The sequence below is a fragment of the Balaenoptera borealis genome (assembly GCF_965194805.1).
Source record: "Balaenoptera borealis genome assembly, chromosome: 8".
NCBI lineage: Eukaryota > Metazoa > Chordata > Mammalia > Artiodactyla > Balaenopteridae > Balaenoptera > Balaenoptera borealis.
Window position 1 is genome coordinate 94,367,265 of NC_138865.1, and position 16,728 is coordinate 94,383,992.

General features: G+C 38.8%; 1 protein-coding gene across 1 annotated transcript; it reads left to right on the forward strand.

Moving 5' to 3' along the window:
- Window positions 1-237: 237 nt before the first annotated feature.
- On the forward strand, window positions 238-14,443 carry LOC309634160 (E3 ubiquitin-protein ligase Topors-like). Its single transcript, XM_082403972.1, has one exon. The coding sequence runs from the start codon at window positions 6,734-6,736 to the stop codon at window positions 8,795-8,797; it is 2,064 nt and encodes a 687-aa protein (XP_082260098.1). The 5' UTR covers window positions 238-6,733; the 3' UTR covers window positions 8,798-14,443.
- The last annotated feature ends 2,285 nt before the right edge of the window (window positions 14,444-16,728 follow it).

Here is a 16,728-nt window from a genome sequence, read left to right on the forward strand (position 1 = left end):
TGGAGTTCACTGACTCGCATAATTTTCATGAATTTCTCACTCTCCTTCCAACCATTTTCTTAACAACACACCCCTTGACACTATTTATGATGTTGCAGAGGTAAAGCCGATTGAAATGTGGGTCCATGCTTGGGTTGAAGTCGCTGTTAGTACACTCAGAGCAAGTGTGATAAATAGATTCTGTGTTTCTCTAGGTGCCTTTCCATGTAAATTGATGACTGTTGCCCAGGGGAGTGAGCAGGGCCTGAAGACATGAAGAGAGATTAATTTAAGTGTGACAAGGCCATAATCTGTAATGAGGAACATCTATCACTGTCACACAAGAGAACCATGATGCAGGGAAGACCCTCTCTGCTTGAAAAAGGTCTCCCACTCCATGGCTGACAGTTTGGGGCTCCTTAGCTCCATTCCACTTGTTCTCTCCAAAAAAGCTCTTTTATTCAAATTTGACAAACTAATTAGTGCTACCATTTGGCTTTGAATGACTCAATTATGGCTGCAGTCACTTGGTTTAGTAATTACTAAAATTATGGTTTGGGCCCAAGTCCAGTTCTGTCTTTCCTCTCTTCCCCATGGAAGCAGGGAGAGGCACTTTTATAGGAAAATAGATGGTGATTCAGGAGCCAGGTTGTAACAATTCATTTTAAATGACCTCAGTCAATGGGAAAATAAAACTGAACAGCCTGGTTTGAGAATACGGCTAAATTTTTTCTTGCTTTTTAAGAAACCTGGCACCCTGAAACTATAGGCTTGGTTTCCATGGATAATTCTAGTCTATTCATAAATGAAGCAAAGCTGTTTTTTCCCCTTTTACTTTTGTTCTTATGCTAGCCTCATTAGGATTTGTTATTAACTGTTGGTTAATACATGGCATTTTGGTTTAACTAGAGCAAAGATTCTAAGTTCTTAATATCTCCTTCCCAGGTTGGTTTTGAAGAGAGGAAAGCCTTGAGGAGGCATACAGATCTTAATGATTCTGAGGGCATGGTTCTACTTGGTTTGGAGGCTTTATCAGAGTTTTATTGCTGAAATCACTGGGTATACAGAAGATAATGTTTAGTCAAGTAAAGAATATTAGCAAGTTTCAAATTATGGCTCTGTTATTTTTGTTCTGTGTAACTTTGGTTAAGTCAATTTAGGTAGTGTTGTTTGTTGCACTTCTAAATGGGATTAACATGAGATACTTCCCTCATGGCATGTTTGTGAGACTCAAATAAAGTACCAAAAAGAAACAAAAACCAAATGCAACAAAAAGAAAACAGTTAAAAGCATGGTAAACATTAAAGCAACTATATCAATAATCATTTTACATGTGAAAGGTCTAAATACACCAATAAAAGACAGAGACTGTCAGAGTGGATATAAAAACAAGACCGAACTATATGTTGTCTACAAGAAATCCACTTTAAATATAAAGACTTAGATTAAAAACAAAGGGATGGAGAATGATATACCATGCTAACATTATTCAAAAGAAAGCTGAAGTAGCTATATTAATTTCATACAAAGGAGAAAAGGGAATTTTCAGAGATAAAGAGGGACATTATACAATGATAAATGGGTCAGTTCTCTGAGAACACCACATGCACCTAACAACAGAGCATCAAAAGACATGAAGCAAAAACTGATAGAACTGCAAGGAGAAAAAGACAAATGCACAATTATGGTTAGAGACTTCAATACCACCTCTCTTCCAGTAATTGATAGATCAAACAGGCAGAAAATCAGTAAGATATAGTTTACTTGAACCACACTATCAATCAACTTGATCTAATTGACATTTATAGAATACTCCATCCAACAGCAGCAGAATACACATTCTTCTCAAGTTCACATGGAACATTCACCAGGGTAGATCACATTCTGGCTCATAAAACATACCTTAACAAATTTAAAAGAATAGAAAGCATATAAAGTATGCTGTTAGACCACAGTGAAATTAAACTAGAAATCAATAACAGAAAGATAGCTGGAAAATCTCCAAATACACGGAGGATGAAGGACCATAAGGAACACAGACTGGAACAAAGCATGTACTTGGAATTTGTAGTCAATGTTTTCCTTTGTGTGTTTGTGAAGGAGTCACCTTGGCAAGAGAAGCTCCATTCATTTGTTAGGTATAAAGAGTAAGATACAAAGGTTGGGATGAGATCTCGTTACTCTGCCTGATAGTTAAGTTAGTAAAAATTCTCTTGTATCCCCTTGCAGAAGCTGACCTTGTCCACAAATTTGTCAATCATCATTTGTGGATTCTGTATCTGTTATTTTGCCTACTCCCTAAAATTTATTTATACCCCAAAGTCAGTGCTCCTGGTGATTTCATGGTCATTCATGGACATGGGCAGAAAGGCAAAAAATTTGAGTCACCCAACCCACACATTCCCAGCTCAGGTCAAACAAAGTGACACTCTGCCTTCTTGCTTCAGCTCTCAAACTAAAACAAGTTTTCTTTTCATGGTCTATTTAGTGCTATATTTTTGCATTTCTCCCCCTTCTTTTGGTGATTTTGCTGTTTAGAATGACCTCCACGTGTAATGCTGAAATGCTGGCTAGTTTTCCTAAGTGCAAGAAAACTGTGATGTGCCTTATGGAGAAAATACATGTGTTAGATGAGCTTCATTCAGCCAGGAATTATAGTGCTGTTGGCCGAGAGCTCAATGTTAATGAATCAATAATATATATTAAATAAGATGTCTTTAAACAGACACAAGTAAAACAAGGTTATATGTATCATTCCATCAATAAAAACGTGACCAGAGGCTCAGTAGAATCTAACCCTGTATTTCCCCTAGGAGCATTGGTTCAAAGTTAACCAATTCAGTGATTGTGATGACTTTATAGAATATACCTATCCTGAATAATGAGAATTGTCTATAAGCACAATTGTTGACACCTATATATACTAGACACTGGACTTTGTGTTGAGCACAGAAAATTTATTCAGCAAATACATATGACTCCTTCCTATATGCCAAACTTATTCTAAGTTATGAGGGAACAGGAGTATATAAACCAAATATTTCATCCTTTTTTCCTCACGGAGCTTATAGTAATGTCAGAGAGGAAATAGACATATAAATGTATAATATGCAGGTGATGGTAAATGCTGTGAAGAAAACTTCCATGCTCTAATATATAAAGTACATAAACCTCAGAGAAGTTAACTAAGTTGTTTATGAAAGACAAATCCATATGAAAAGAGTCAAAACTCAAACTCAGAATTTCTGGCTTCAAAACCCATGCTTTTTCAACTAATTTACACTTGATTCTTCTCATGAATGTACATACTACAGCTTCTTGGTAGGAGAACTGCTTTTGGATCTAGTGAGGAAACCCCTATCTCAAACGCAATCATTTTAGATGGTACAGCAGTGGTTCTCAACATGAGGGGCAATTTTGCCTCCCTAGAGGACATTTAACAATATCTTGAGACATTTATGATTGTCATACTTGGTGGGGGATATTGACATCTATTGGGTAGACAGGGAATGGTACTTAACATTCTACAAAGTAAAACAAAGAATTATCTGGCCCTAATAGTGCTTAGATAGAAACTCTGCTCAAGAGCCATGGAACTTGGGGAAAAAAAAAAAACCCCAAAAACAGAAAATTAAGGTTTCTAAGTAGCTAGCTCAGAACTCAGGTAAGAAAATACAGGGTCTGATCTCTTGGCTACTAATCATCAGATAAATTGTTCAGCATCATCCTGCCATTGTCAATTTATGATCTTCCTAAGTCTAAAGTTCTCTCACTTTGGATGTCAGTGCATCTCTTTCCCAACAACCTCTTCCTTTCTAAACTTCTTCAGAATTTTGAGTATTTAGGAACCAAGGAGTAAAAATGAGAAGAAAAGGAAAGGAAGAAATTGATGGCAGAAAAAAATGGAGAGATAGATTGAAATACAAAGCATCCAGAAGAGAAACCTGAATGGCCTTCTCTTATGTTCTCCATTCTTCCCTCTCATCCTTCCTCTAGTTCTCCTCCTCACTCTTCAACAGATATTTATCAAGTATTTTTACAGTGTTAGACACAGTGTACAGATGAGAGCATCGCCTGAGAGCACTTTATTACTAATAAGCATTGTATTGTACAAAGTACTTTTTGCATCTGTTATCTCATTTGAGTCTTTCTATAAGCCTTATTTTACAGATAAGTAAACTGAGACTCAGGGAGCATATGTGAATTCGGCCAGGGTAACAGTAGAACGAGAACTCATGTCTGTACTGTTCTTTCCTCCCTATAGGGCTGACATAGGTATGAAGGTTACAGGGAATGTGGTTCTATACTACCTTACGGTTACAAGTATATCAGAAATGGTGTCTATTTTGAATTATAAAATCACACAAAACACTTTTTTTTTTTTAAAAGTAATGCACTGTCTTGGGAATTCATAATGAAACCTACTCAAGATAACACTAAAATGGCTATTCTATTAAACTCTGTTAGGGGCTGAGCACTGACACAAAGTTGCTTATCTAATTCCCCAAAATAGCTCATGAGCTAAACTGGTTTCTCCTGGGTCTGAGAGGGGTCCAATAGCCTGGGTAAGCATGACTAAACTTAAAAGGAGAATAACAGAAAGTAAAGCCAAAAAATAAATAAATAAATAAAAAGGAAAACATTTTATTTTGAATGACTTCCCAATTGTGTTGTCTATATTAACTGGTATTTAGCTATGGGTGAATAAAGGTTCTGAAAAAGCACAACTTTTAATAATTTTGAACCAAAAAGTTGGTACAGAGATAACCAAGATGTTGATTAACTGCTTTGCACATATGCTAACAGGTTTATTCAGATTTTGCATTTAAAGAGACAGTGACAATTTTCTGACTAAATAATTTAAATCCAAATATTAATATCAGAATAGCAACTGTTCTTTAGGGAGTGTGTTCATCAGGAAAACCTATATTCCACCTCATGCTCCTGCTCTCTTCTGAGTCAGACCATGCGTTACAGTGTCGGCTCTGACTGGTCTATTGGAAAATTAAAGAGTTCTGGCAACCTATAAGTCATGGAGGTGAATTCTGTCTTAATCAGGGCTTGCATGTTAAAGTCACCTGAGACACCACTGGGAAACATAAGATACCAAGTTTCACGGGAAACTTGGAGCTGTCTCTGTTTCCCCAATCCACAGCAGAACTTGCCTTGTGTTCTAAATTCTGTCTCTAAGGCAAACAAAACAGAAGAGATCCCCTACAACCAAATTAATCCAGTGGCTAAGGCTCAAATGCGTGTGGACACTTCCAGGTCCTCTGGGAGGTAAATTTGCTAAATAACGTAATCTGTTTCTGTCATCTTTGCTTTTCAAGATGAATGATGACTTAGTGAAAGCATCGCTTCTGGAAAGAGTAGCTTGAAACCATCCATAAAAGAAGGGATTGAAGTTCATGCACATCCCGCATACTCATTTTATTTTCTGATTCTCTTAGGAGACAAATTTGCTCTCTGTTATTTTTGTGGACTCATGCTTATGATGGCTATTTCTTGTTTGTTAGTGACTTTTGATTGTGAACTCATTTAGAGGAAATTTGTCATGAGACCTGGGTTTGTTATGTTCCTCCAGGAAGAATGTGTGTTTGCCTCTACCAGTTGCCTGTGGTCACTACCAACCTCAAAATAAATGATCCTTTTGAGGTTTTTAGGAAAACTGATTGTTTGAATTTAGTCTGCAGACATACTTAATTGTTTCTGGTTACAAAATCTCAGCTAAGATTTCCTGCTGACTCTCGTGTGGGGTGATTTTTTTTTTTCTAATTCACTTTTTCAGTAAGAATGTAAACTTTTGGGTGCACAGATTTATGCAGAGGTTTCCCATTAGACACTCGAACTTGGGCAGAGTCCATTCTTTGTCTCCTATCATCTGCAGCTCTCAATTCTTTCCTAACTGAAGATCAAGGATACCAGATACTGGCAACTAGTGGTATCAGAGCTCACTTCCCTCTCTAGGTTTCTACTTTTATTTATTTATTGATTTGGCTTCTGAGAATTTCACTCATTACCTCTCAATTTAAGTTGAGATATATTTATAATTAGCTACATTTACTTATAGCTAGCATTATTTTGTTATTCCTAGTGGGACAATTTTTCAAGGTGTCTAGTTCATAATACTGCCAGAAATTAATGATTACTCTCTAAGATTTTTATAATAGTTTCTCATTCTTCTATATAAATTTTTTCATTTAACAATATATTCAGCCATCATTACCTATTAGTCTGTATAGATTTGCCTATTTTTTTGGAATGGTTACATAATGTTAAATACTATGGATAAACGATCATTTATTTAACAAGTTCCCTACTAATGGATATTTCAATTGTTTTCAGTTTTTTTTTGTTATTAGAAAATCCATATATATATGTGTTTGCAGATCTGTATATCTAGATTAAAACTCTAGAGTTAGAATTGCTAGATTAAAGGATGTGATACTTAAATTTTGATGTTTATTTCCAATTTGCTTTTCAGAGTTTGCAGTAACAAATTTGAGAAAGAGAAAATTAGTGTGCCTGAATCCTCATTGCCTTGTCTACATTGGGTTTTATTGAGAACATTATTTATTAATTTGAGGGAATAGTTTGCTTCTTAACTTTATTCTAGAATTTATTCCATAGAGACAAAACATATTACAGAAATATGCATGGAATGGTTTTAATAGATATTTTTCATGCCAGATGAGGAACTGATTTGAACCGATTTTTCTCACATACAACTGAGAAATATAATCTGTTCAGGGCAATGCCATTAGATTTCTCATCTGACTGTGAATGTCCTAACTGTTTGGAGAGTATACAGAATGAGGCCGATTGGAATCCCTGTTCCAACAAGAGCAGTAATGAATCTTTACATTCAAGACCAAGAAAGAAATCTATGCCTTCGCTCAGCGTGCCGTACTTTCCATCACAGTGTTGTTCCGCCAGGCCAGAGGATGACACCAAAGAAGATTCATTGTTTCTTCCCTCAGAAGAAGAAAGCTATGTAGTAACTTCTGAAAACAATCATCTTGGTCTAAACCTTGAGGGCATTACAAGGAACATGAGACCATTGAGAGAGCTGACTGTCCAGGAGTTACTGAGAGAGTTTGGGGACAGCAAGATGTTCCAACCAAACTCCATGTCTGTGGGTCACTTTAGAGACCAGGTGGTAATGAAGTTCAGAAGAGCTCTGTATTATTCCGGAATTTGGGTGGCACATGTCCAAGGCTACAGATTCGAAAAGCACTTGTCAGCCAGTTATTTCAAGAGAAACCCTGGTTGCCTACACCGGCTGGTCTGCTGGCTGAAACGGGAACTAACAGCTGTTTATGGAGCTTATGGCTACACAGTGAAGAATATCCTAGCCACCATTCTCCATCACATGACAAAATATGACCTGGACAGTGAATCCTTCATTAACCTCCTAGAACCTTATCTCCAACAACACACCCACCATTTTCTGCATGAATTTATCAGTTTTGTTCATTCACCTTACAACATGGAGACTTATGACCAACGAGCCATCTATCAATTTCCTTCTGCTTCACCTTGGGTAGAAAAGAGGTCTGTTGCATCAGCTCCTGTTTTGCCTTTGCCTAAGGATCAGACTGTACTGGCATCTCAACATGACATAAAACAGTCTAAAAACACCTGGGGCCAATGGAATAATGAGGAGAGGCCTCTGTCAGGCTTGAAAGCATTTCCAAATGGTAACACTTCCTTGAAGAAATCTGAAATCCCATTAGTCCATCATAAAGCAGCAAGCAAAATCCATGCTTGGATCAAAGAAAAATCAGAATCAGGAGATCACAAAGGTATAACTTATACCAATAGCATGTTCCTGAATTGGGCTACACCAAGGGAGAGGGGCCCAGGCTTACTGAATTGCAAAAAAAATGTTAAAGAGAGGAAGACAGAAGGGATAAATTTGTTTCCTGGTCATGCCCAGGATATGGGAAAGAGTGAAACAACTGTACGCACCTTCAGTTCCCCAGCAATTTTTAATCAGGGGCAGCCATGGAAGAACAGCCTAAGAGAAAAAAAGGTTTTGAACCTTGGCCAGCAGATCAATTTCCAGAAAAAAGAAGAAAAATACAAATGTTCAGATTCTTCACCACAGACCTTTCAGAGAAGATTGCCCAGACAAATATCCTTAATAAATTGCAAATCCAGAAAGAGGGACCCTTCCTGGAGTTGCATTTCAGAAACTGCCTTTTCTTCTAAGAGAGATGGTAGGAAGCTGAGCTCTCTCAGAAAAAAGAGGATGAAGTCCAGACAACCCTCCCAATTTGCAGAAGTTGGTTCACACTGCAGTAGGGGAATCCAAAGACAATCAAGGTCCAGTACTCAGAGATCCAAATCCTGGTGTGCTGGACTTACAAAGAGATCTGTAAGCAGAGATTCAAGTAATCTCTCTCTGAGAGGAAGCCACAGAAGAGGACACTTCACCCCAAATATATGCTGTGAGCCCTCAAAAGAAAAGAAGACGCATGGCTATGAATCAGACTGTGGGAGACCATCTTCAGCCACCATCCAATACAAGAAGCTTCCTTCAACGGCTGGGAAGAGACTCAAGTGTCCTTCTAAAAGTGAAGATTCTTCCCAATCTGGAAGCCACTGTAACAGTCCCACATGCCTACAGAGGGAGAAACACATATCCCCAAGTAAACAAGAGATGAAGTACAAAACCACATTTCCTAGAGCTAGAAAAACCAGAGCAGTTAGGTATAGAAGAAACAAGTGTCAGTGTCCAGAAACACAAACCACAAAGGAAGTCAGTGATGAAATAGGGGATCTGAATGATGTGAGGCAAAAGAGTAGTCTTTGAGTGTGCACCTTCCTGCAGGAGGTAAATCCAAAAGAAAAAGGAGAATCTAAGCCTTGAGAAACATCACCAGGCCAAAAATGAACAGAAAGGAGACAAAGTAGCAGAAACACAGAGGTGAAAATTGTTTTGAAAGGCCGATCACTCTACTCAATTAGCTACCAAGAATCTTTTAAAGTATGAATACAATCTGAAAAAGATCACCGAAAAGATTCATCCCATCACTTTATGACTGGAACTAAAAGCCCAATAATTCAATTCAAGGCTCCTTTTGGAGATAAATACATATTATTAAATTGGTCATATATGTAAATATTATTTTTGTCTGCTTTTGTCTTATGAACAGAATTATTAAAATATTTGACTTATATTTTAGTTGTCAGATTTAACTATGAAGACTGGCTGCCAAGAGTTGCAAACACTATAGAAAAATAGGAGTATATGTTACTAAACACAAGTTATGCATATTAAGTATTATAAAATACATATATGTGTATGTATATATATATTCCAAGTTTATTCATATTCCAAGTTTTAGTTCCTGGAAAATGAGGCAGCATGGTCACTGTCTTAAGATATAGTTATTGCGTTCAAGGATTTCAAATCTAGTTGTGAAAATAGATGCAAATAAGTAGGAAACAATGAACATCTGTGGGATATTCGGTACTACCTTCCTGTCTCCCCACCCTGAAAACTGCCTTCATATGCCCTGACAGCTAGATGTCTTCCTTAAAAGGTGCCAGGGTTTTAGATAACTCTGATTCCCTACCCACCGAAACCTGGCCCAGCAATGGCAACTACACTTAAGGCAAGCTAATCATAGTATTTTGTCCCTCTGGTCACACAACTGATGAGTCCATTGGTAGTGAAGTCATGGTACTTCCCTGAGATTTTTCACACTGGTTCTGATAAATAGGGTCATTCTCCCTCTCTAGTAGCAAATGGTGAAATTTAAAATGTGGATACTATTAAGAGCTGTATTTCTCAATTTGTGAAGAAAATCAGTTTGAGGTAAGTGAGGAGAAAGCTAGCAAGGACAAGCAAGATAAGTCATTAGAGTCTTGGAGTCAGGACCTGGATCTTCTAGAAACTGAGCTGCCCTTTGCTTTTCACACAGTTTTATTTTGTAACCCTATTTAGGTTTTTTTGAGTCAGTACATTTCCTCTGTGCCTCTCTTATTAAGTGGGAATTTCCAATTACTTGTAATCAAGCAGTTCACTGGGAAGTAGCACAATGGAAATCTGTGAGAGAATAGACAGGGAGCAACAATTCCCTTGGGGAGGTTTCCGAAGGCTTCTTGGAGAAGTGATATGAATATGGTCTTGAAGACTGAGTAGGAGTTTTCCAGGTGAATGTGTTGGCAAGGGCTATCAAGAAAAAATAAGCAACTTAGAGGAAAAAAAGAAGGAAAATAAAAATTTCCAGCACTCTTCCTCCAGGGTGACTGGAAAATTCAGAGAGATACACTGAGAAAGGGAGGTTGATGCCAAGTTGTGAACAGTAATGAAACCTGGCTTTTCTGGGTCCACAGCCCAGAAGCACAATGATGAAGCACCTAATTGTAGCACAGGACTCGAAATTCAAATTAATTTTCTAAATACTATTTTGTTTTAATAACTCCCATTTAAAATTAATCAAGACATGTTCTTATAAAAATCTTAGAAAACCTGTGTAGACACATATTTATAAAAATATAAATGTGTTTCAGTACATTCAGTTGTAAACATTATATTTCTTTTTTTAAATCCACACTTTCATCAAGTTATTCGAGCAGTCCATCCACTGTCAACCATGAGCTACAAGTTTCATGGTAAAGATTCATGGGAATATATGTAAAGTCCTGAGATTAGGAACAGGAAATCAATTGTAGTGGTTCAAGGTCACCACAATTTAGCAGCACAGGCAGATTTCATTTTATTGTGCTTCACTTTGCACTCCACAGATATTATATTTTTTAAAAATTGAAGGTTTGTGGCAACCTACATCAAGCAAGTCTATTGGCATAATTTTCTAATAGCACTTGCTCACTTCGTGTCTCTGTGTCACATTTTGGTAATTCTCTCAATATTTCAAACTTTTTCACTATTGTTATATTTGCTATGGTGACCTGTCATCAGTGATCTTTGATGTTACTATTGTAATTGTTTCGGGGTGCCATGAACCAGGCTCTGTAAGACCGTGAACTTAATTGATAAATGTTGTGTGTTCTGACTGCTCCACTGACCAGCTGTTCCCTGTCTCTCTCCCTTTACTCAGGCCTCCCTATTTCCTGAGATACAGTATTAAAAGTAAACCAGTTAATAACCCTAAAATGGCCTCTAAGTGTCCAAGTGAAAAAAAGAGTTCCCACCTTTTACTTTAAGCCAAAAGCTAGAAATGATTAAGCTTAGCGCCGAGATAGGCCAAATGCTAGACCTCTTGCATCAAATAGTTAGCTAAGTGGTGAATGCAAATGTAAATTTCTTAAAGGAAATTAAAAGTGCTACTCCAGAGAACACAACAATCATAAGAAAGCAAAACAGCCTTATTGCTAATTTGGAGAAAGTTTTAGTGGTCTGGATAGAAGATCAAACCAGCCACAACATTCCTTTAAGCCAACGCCTAATGCAGAGAAAAGCCCTAACTCTCTTCAATTCTGTGAAGGCTGAGAGAGGTAAGGAAGCTGCAGAAGAAAAGTTTGAAGGTAGCAGAGGTTCATGAGGTTTAAGGAAAGAAGCTGTCTCCATAACATAAACGTGCAAGTGGAAGCAGCAAGTGCTGATGTAGAAGTTGCAGCAAGTTATCCAGAAGATCTAGGTAAAATAATTAATGAAGGTGCTACACTAAACAATAGATTTGCAATGTAGGCAAAACAGCTTTATATTGGAAGAAGATGCCATCTAGGACTTTCATAGCTAGAGAGGAGAAGTCAATGGCTGGCTTCAAAGCTTCAAGACTGACTCTCTTGTTAGGGGCTAATGTAGCTGGTGACTTTTAGTTGAGGCCAATGCTCATTTACCATCCTGAAAATCCTAGGGAAGTTAAGACTTATGCTAAATCTATTCTTCCTGTGCTGTATAAATGGAACAACAAAGCCTGGATGACAGCACATCTGTTTACAACATGGTTTACTGAATATTATAAGCCCACTGTCGAGACCCACTGCTCAGAAAAAAAGATTCCTTTCAAAATATTACTGCCCACTGACAATGCACCTTGTTACCCAAGAGCTTTGATGGAGATGTACAATGAGATTAATGTGCTTTCATGCCTGCTAATATGACATTCATTCTGCAGTCCATGGATCAAGGGGTAATTTTGACTTTTGAGTCTTATCATTTAAAAAATACATTTCATAAGGCTATAGCTGCCATAGAGAATGATTCCTCTAATGGATCTGGGCAAAGTCAATTGAAAACATGGAAAGGATCTACCATTCTAGATGCCGTTAAGAACATTTATTCTTAAAGAAATACAAATAATGTGTTTTCACTTATATGTGGAATCTAAAAAACAAAACAAATGAGCAAATATAACAAAACAGAAAGACTCACAGAGAACAAACTAATGGTTACCAGAGAAGAGAGGGGGAGGAGGAGGGGTGAAATAGGTGAAGGGGATTCAGAGGTAAGAATTGGCAGTTATAAAGTAAATAAGTCACAGGGATGTAATGTACAGCACAGAGAATACAGTCAATATTTTATAATAACTTTGTATCATATGTAATCTATAAAAATATTGAATCACTATGTTGTATACCTCAAACTAGTATAATATAACTATACTTCAATTTAAAAAAAACATTCTTGAGTCATAGGAAGAGGTCAAAATATCAACATTAACAGGAGTTTGGAAGAATCTGATTCCAGCCTTCATGGGTGACTTTGAGGGGTTCAAGACTTCAGTGGAGAAAGTAACTGCAGATGTGGTGGAAATAGCAAGAGAACTAGAATGAGAGGTGGAGCCTGAATATGTGATTGAATTGCTGTAATCTCATGATAAAACCTTAATAAATGAAGAGTTGCTTCTTATGCATGAGCTAAAAAGTGGTTTCTTGAGATGGGATCCACTCCTGGTGAAGACGCTCTGAAGATTGTTGAAATGACAACAAAAGATTTAGAATGTTACTTAGTTGACAAAGCAGCTGCGGGTTTGAGAGGACTGACTTCAGTTTTGAAAGAAGTTCTACTTTTAGTAAAATGCTATCAAACAGCATTGCATGTTACAGAGAAATCACTCATGAAAGGAAGAGTCCACTGATGGGGCAAACTTCACTGTTGTCTTATGTTAAGAAATTGCCCTGGCCGCCCCTGCCTCCAGCATCCACCCTGATCCGTCAGCAGCCGTCAGCACTGACACAAGACCCTCTATTAGCAAAAAAATTACAATTCACTGAAGGCTCAGATGATGGTTAGCATTGTTTAGCAATAAGTTATTTTTAATTAAGGTATGTACATTGTGTTTTTAGACATAATGCTATTGCACATATAATAAACTACAGTATACTATAAACATAACTTTTATATTCACTAGGAGACCAAGAACTTTGTGTGACTTGCTTTATTGTGCTATTTGCTTTATTGTAGTGGTCTGGAACCAAACCTGCAATATCTCTGTGGCATGCCTGTAGTTAACATTAAAAAATAAAGTAAAACTGTTATTGTGGTCAAAAGTGTACTTATGAACCAATAATGTTAGGCTGCATTCAAATATGTAGAGAAATCCTCTGTGTAGGGAAAACCAAAATAGATATCTAAATATCTTCAAATACATGAACGGATGTTCTCTAGGCAAGTATATACCTCTAGGTCATTTAGGAAAGGAATTTGGCTTTATTTAAGGAGAAATTTAGAGGGGGTGGTGAATTTTGCTTGATCAAAGAAAACTGTCCTATGAGAGTTATCACATGGTTCCAATGAGTGGACATATGGTAGATCAAGAGACCAATAAGGGAAGGAGCTCTCGTCTTTGGAAGTGTCCATGCATGGCTGGATCCCTATAATATAAGAAATCTGACTGGATGTTTTATAAATTTCCATTTAACTCAAAGATTCCAAGATTTATTAACAAGTCACAGAAATTTGCTAATGAACCAAAAATGTCATACCTTTATACAGCACAACAACTTTTCTTGGATGGGAAAAATGTCAATGATAATACAGTAATAATAATTAGTATTGAAAGTTAACTATTTGTGACACAAACACACAAACTCTGTGAGATGCTATTTGAATCTACATTTTAAAGATGAAGGGGAGGAGCTTCAAGATGGCAGAAGAGTAAGATGCAGAGATCACCTTCCTCCCCACAAATACATCAGAAATACATCTACACGTGGAACAACTCCTACAGAACACCTACTGAACGCTGGCAGAAGACCTCAGACCTCCCAAAAGGCAAGACTCCCCACGTACCTGGGTAGGGCAAAAGAAAAAAGAAAAAACAGAGACAAAGAATAGGGATGGGACCTGCACCAGTGGGAGGGAGCTGTGAAAGAGGAAAGGTTTCCACACACTAGGAAGCCCCTTCGCGGGCGGAGACTGCGGGTGGCGGAGGGGGGAAGCTTCGGAGCCACGGAGGAGAGCGCAGCAATAGGGGTGCGGAGGGCAAAGCGGAGAGATTCCCACACAGAGGCTCGGCGCCGAGCAGCACTCACCAGCCTGAGAGGCTTGTCTGCTCACCCGCTGGGGCGGGCGGGGGCTGGGAGCTGAGGCTCGGGCTTCAGTCGGATCGCAGGGAGAGGACTGGGGTTGGCTGCGTGAACAAGGCCTGAAGGGGGCTAGTGCGCCACGGCTAGCTGGGAGGGAGTCCAGGAAACGGTCTGGAGCTGCCGAAGAGGCAAGAGACTTTTTCTTGCCTCTTTGTTTCCTGGTGCGCAAGGAGAGGGGATTCAGAGCTCTGCTTAAAGGAGCTCCAGAGACGGACGCGAGCTGCGGCGATCAGCGCGGACCCCAGAGACGGGCATGAGACGCTAAGGCTGCTGCTGCAGCCACCAAGAAGCCTGTGAGCAAGCACAGGTCACTCTCCACACCGCCCCTCCCGGGAGCCTGTGCAGCCTGCCACTGCCAGGGTCCCGTGATGCAGGGACAACTTCCATGGGAGAACACATGGCGCGCCTCAGTCTGGTGCAACGTCACGCCGGCCTCTGCCGCCGCAGGCTCACCCCGCCTCCGTACCCCTCCCTCCCCCCGGCCTGAGTGAGCCAGAGCCCCCGAATCAGCTGCTCCTTTAACCCCGTCCTGTCTGAGCGAAGAACAGACGCCCTCAGGCGACCTACACGTAGAGGCCGGGCCAAATCCAAAGCTGGACCCCGGGAGCTGTGCAAACAAAGAAGAGAAAGGGAAATCTCTGCCAGCAGCCTCAGGAGCAGAGGATTAAATCTCCACAATAAACTTGATGTACCTGCATCTCTGGAATACCTGAATAGACAACGAATCATCCTAAATTGAGAAGGTGGACTTTGGGAGCAACGATATATATATATATATATATATATATTTCTTCCCCCCTGCTTTTTTCTTTTTGTGAGTGTGTATGCGTATGCTTCTGTGTGTGATTTTGTCTGTATAGCTTTGCTTTTACCATTTGTCCTACGGTTTTGTCTGTCCGGTTTTTTCTTTTTTTTTTTTTTTACTATAGTTTTCAGCACTTGTTATCATTGGTGGATTTGTTTTTTGCTTTGGTTGTTCTCTTAGTTCCTTCTTTCTTCTTCTTTAATAACTTAAATACATTTTTTAATTATTTTTTTTTATTTTAATAACTTTTATTTTATTTTATTTTAACTTTTTCTTTCTTTCACTCTTTCTTTCTCCCTTTTATTCTGAGCCGTGTGGAGGACAGGTTCTTGGTTCTCCAGCCAGGCGTCAGGGCTGTGCCTCTGAGGTGGGAGAGCAAAGTTCACGACACTGATCCACCAGACACCTCCCAGCTCCATGTAACATCAAACAGCGAAAATCTCCCAGAGATCTCCATCTCAATGCCAAGACCCAGCTCCACTAAACGACCAGCAAATTACAGTGCTGGACACCCTATGCCAAACAACTAGCAAGACAGGGACACAACCCCATCCATTAGCACAGAGGCTGCCTAAAATCATAATAAGGTCACAGACACCCCAAAACACACCACCAGACGTGGATCTGCCCACCAGAAAGACAAGATCCAGCCTCATCCACCAGAACACAGGCACTAGTCCCCTCCAACAGGAAGCCTACAAAACCCATGGAACGAACCTTAGCCACTGGGGACAGACACCAAAAACAATGGGAACTACGAACATGCAGCCTGCAAAAAGGAGACCCCAAACACAGTAAGATAAGCAAAATGAGAAGACAGAGAAACACACAGCAGATGAAGGAGCAAGGTAAGAACACACCAGACCTAAAAAATGAAGAGGAAATAGGCAGTCTACCTGAAAAAGAATTCAGAGTAATGATAATAAAGATGATCCAAAATCTTGGAAATAGAATGGAGAAAATACAAGAAACGTTTAACAAGGACCTAGAAGAACCAAAGAGCAAACAAACAATCATGAACAACACAATAAATGAAATTAAAAATTCTCTAGAAGGGGTCAATAGCAGAATAACTGAGGCAGAAGAATGGATAAGTGACATGGAAGATAAAATAGTGGAAATAACTGCTACAGAGCAGAATAAAGAAAAAAGAATGAAAAGAATTGAGGACAGTCTCAGAGACGTCTGGGACAATATTAAACACACCAACATTCGAATTATAGGGGTCCCAGAAGAAGAAGAGAAAAGGAAAGGGACTGAAAAAATATTTCAAGTGATTATAGTCAAAAAATTCCCTAATATGGGAAAGAAAATAGTTAATCAAGTCCAGGAAGCACAGAGAGTCCCATACAGGATAAGTCCAAGGAGAAACACACCAAGACACATATTAATCAAACTATCAAAAATTAAATACAAAGAAAAAATATTAAAAGCAGCAA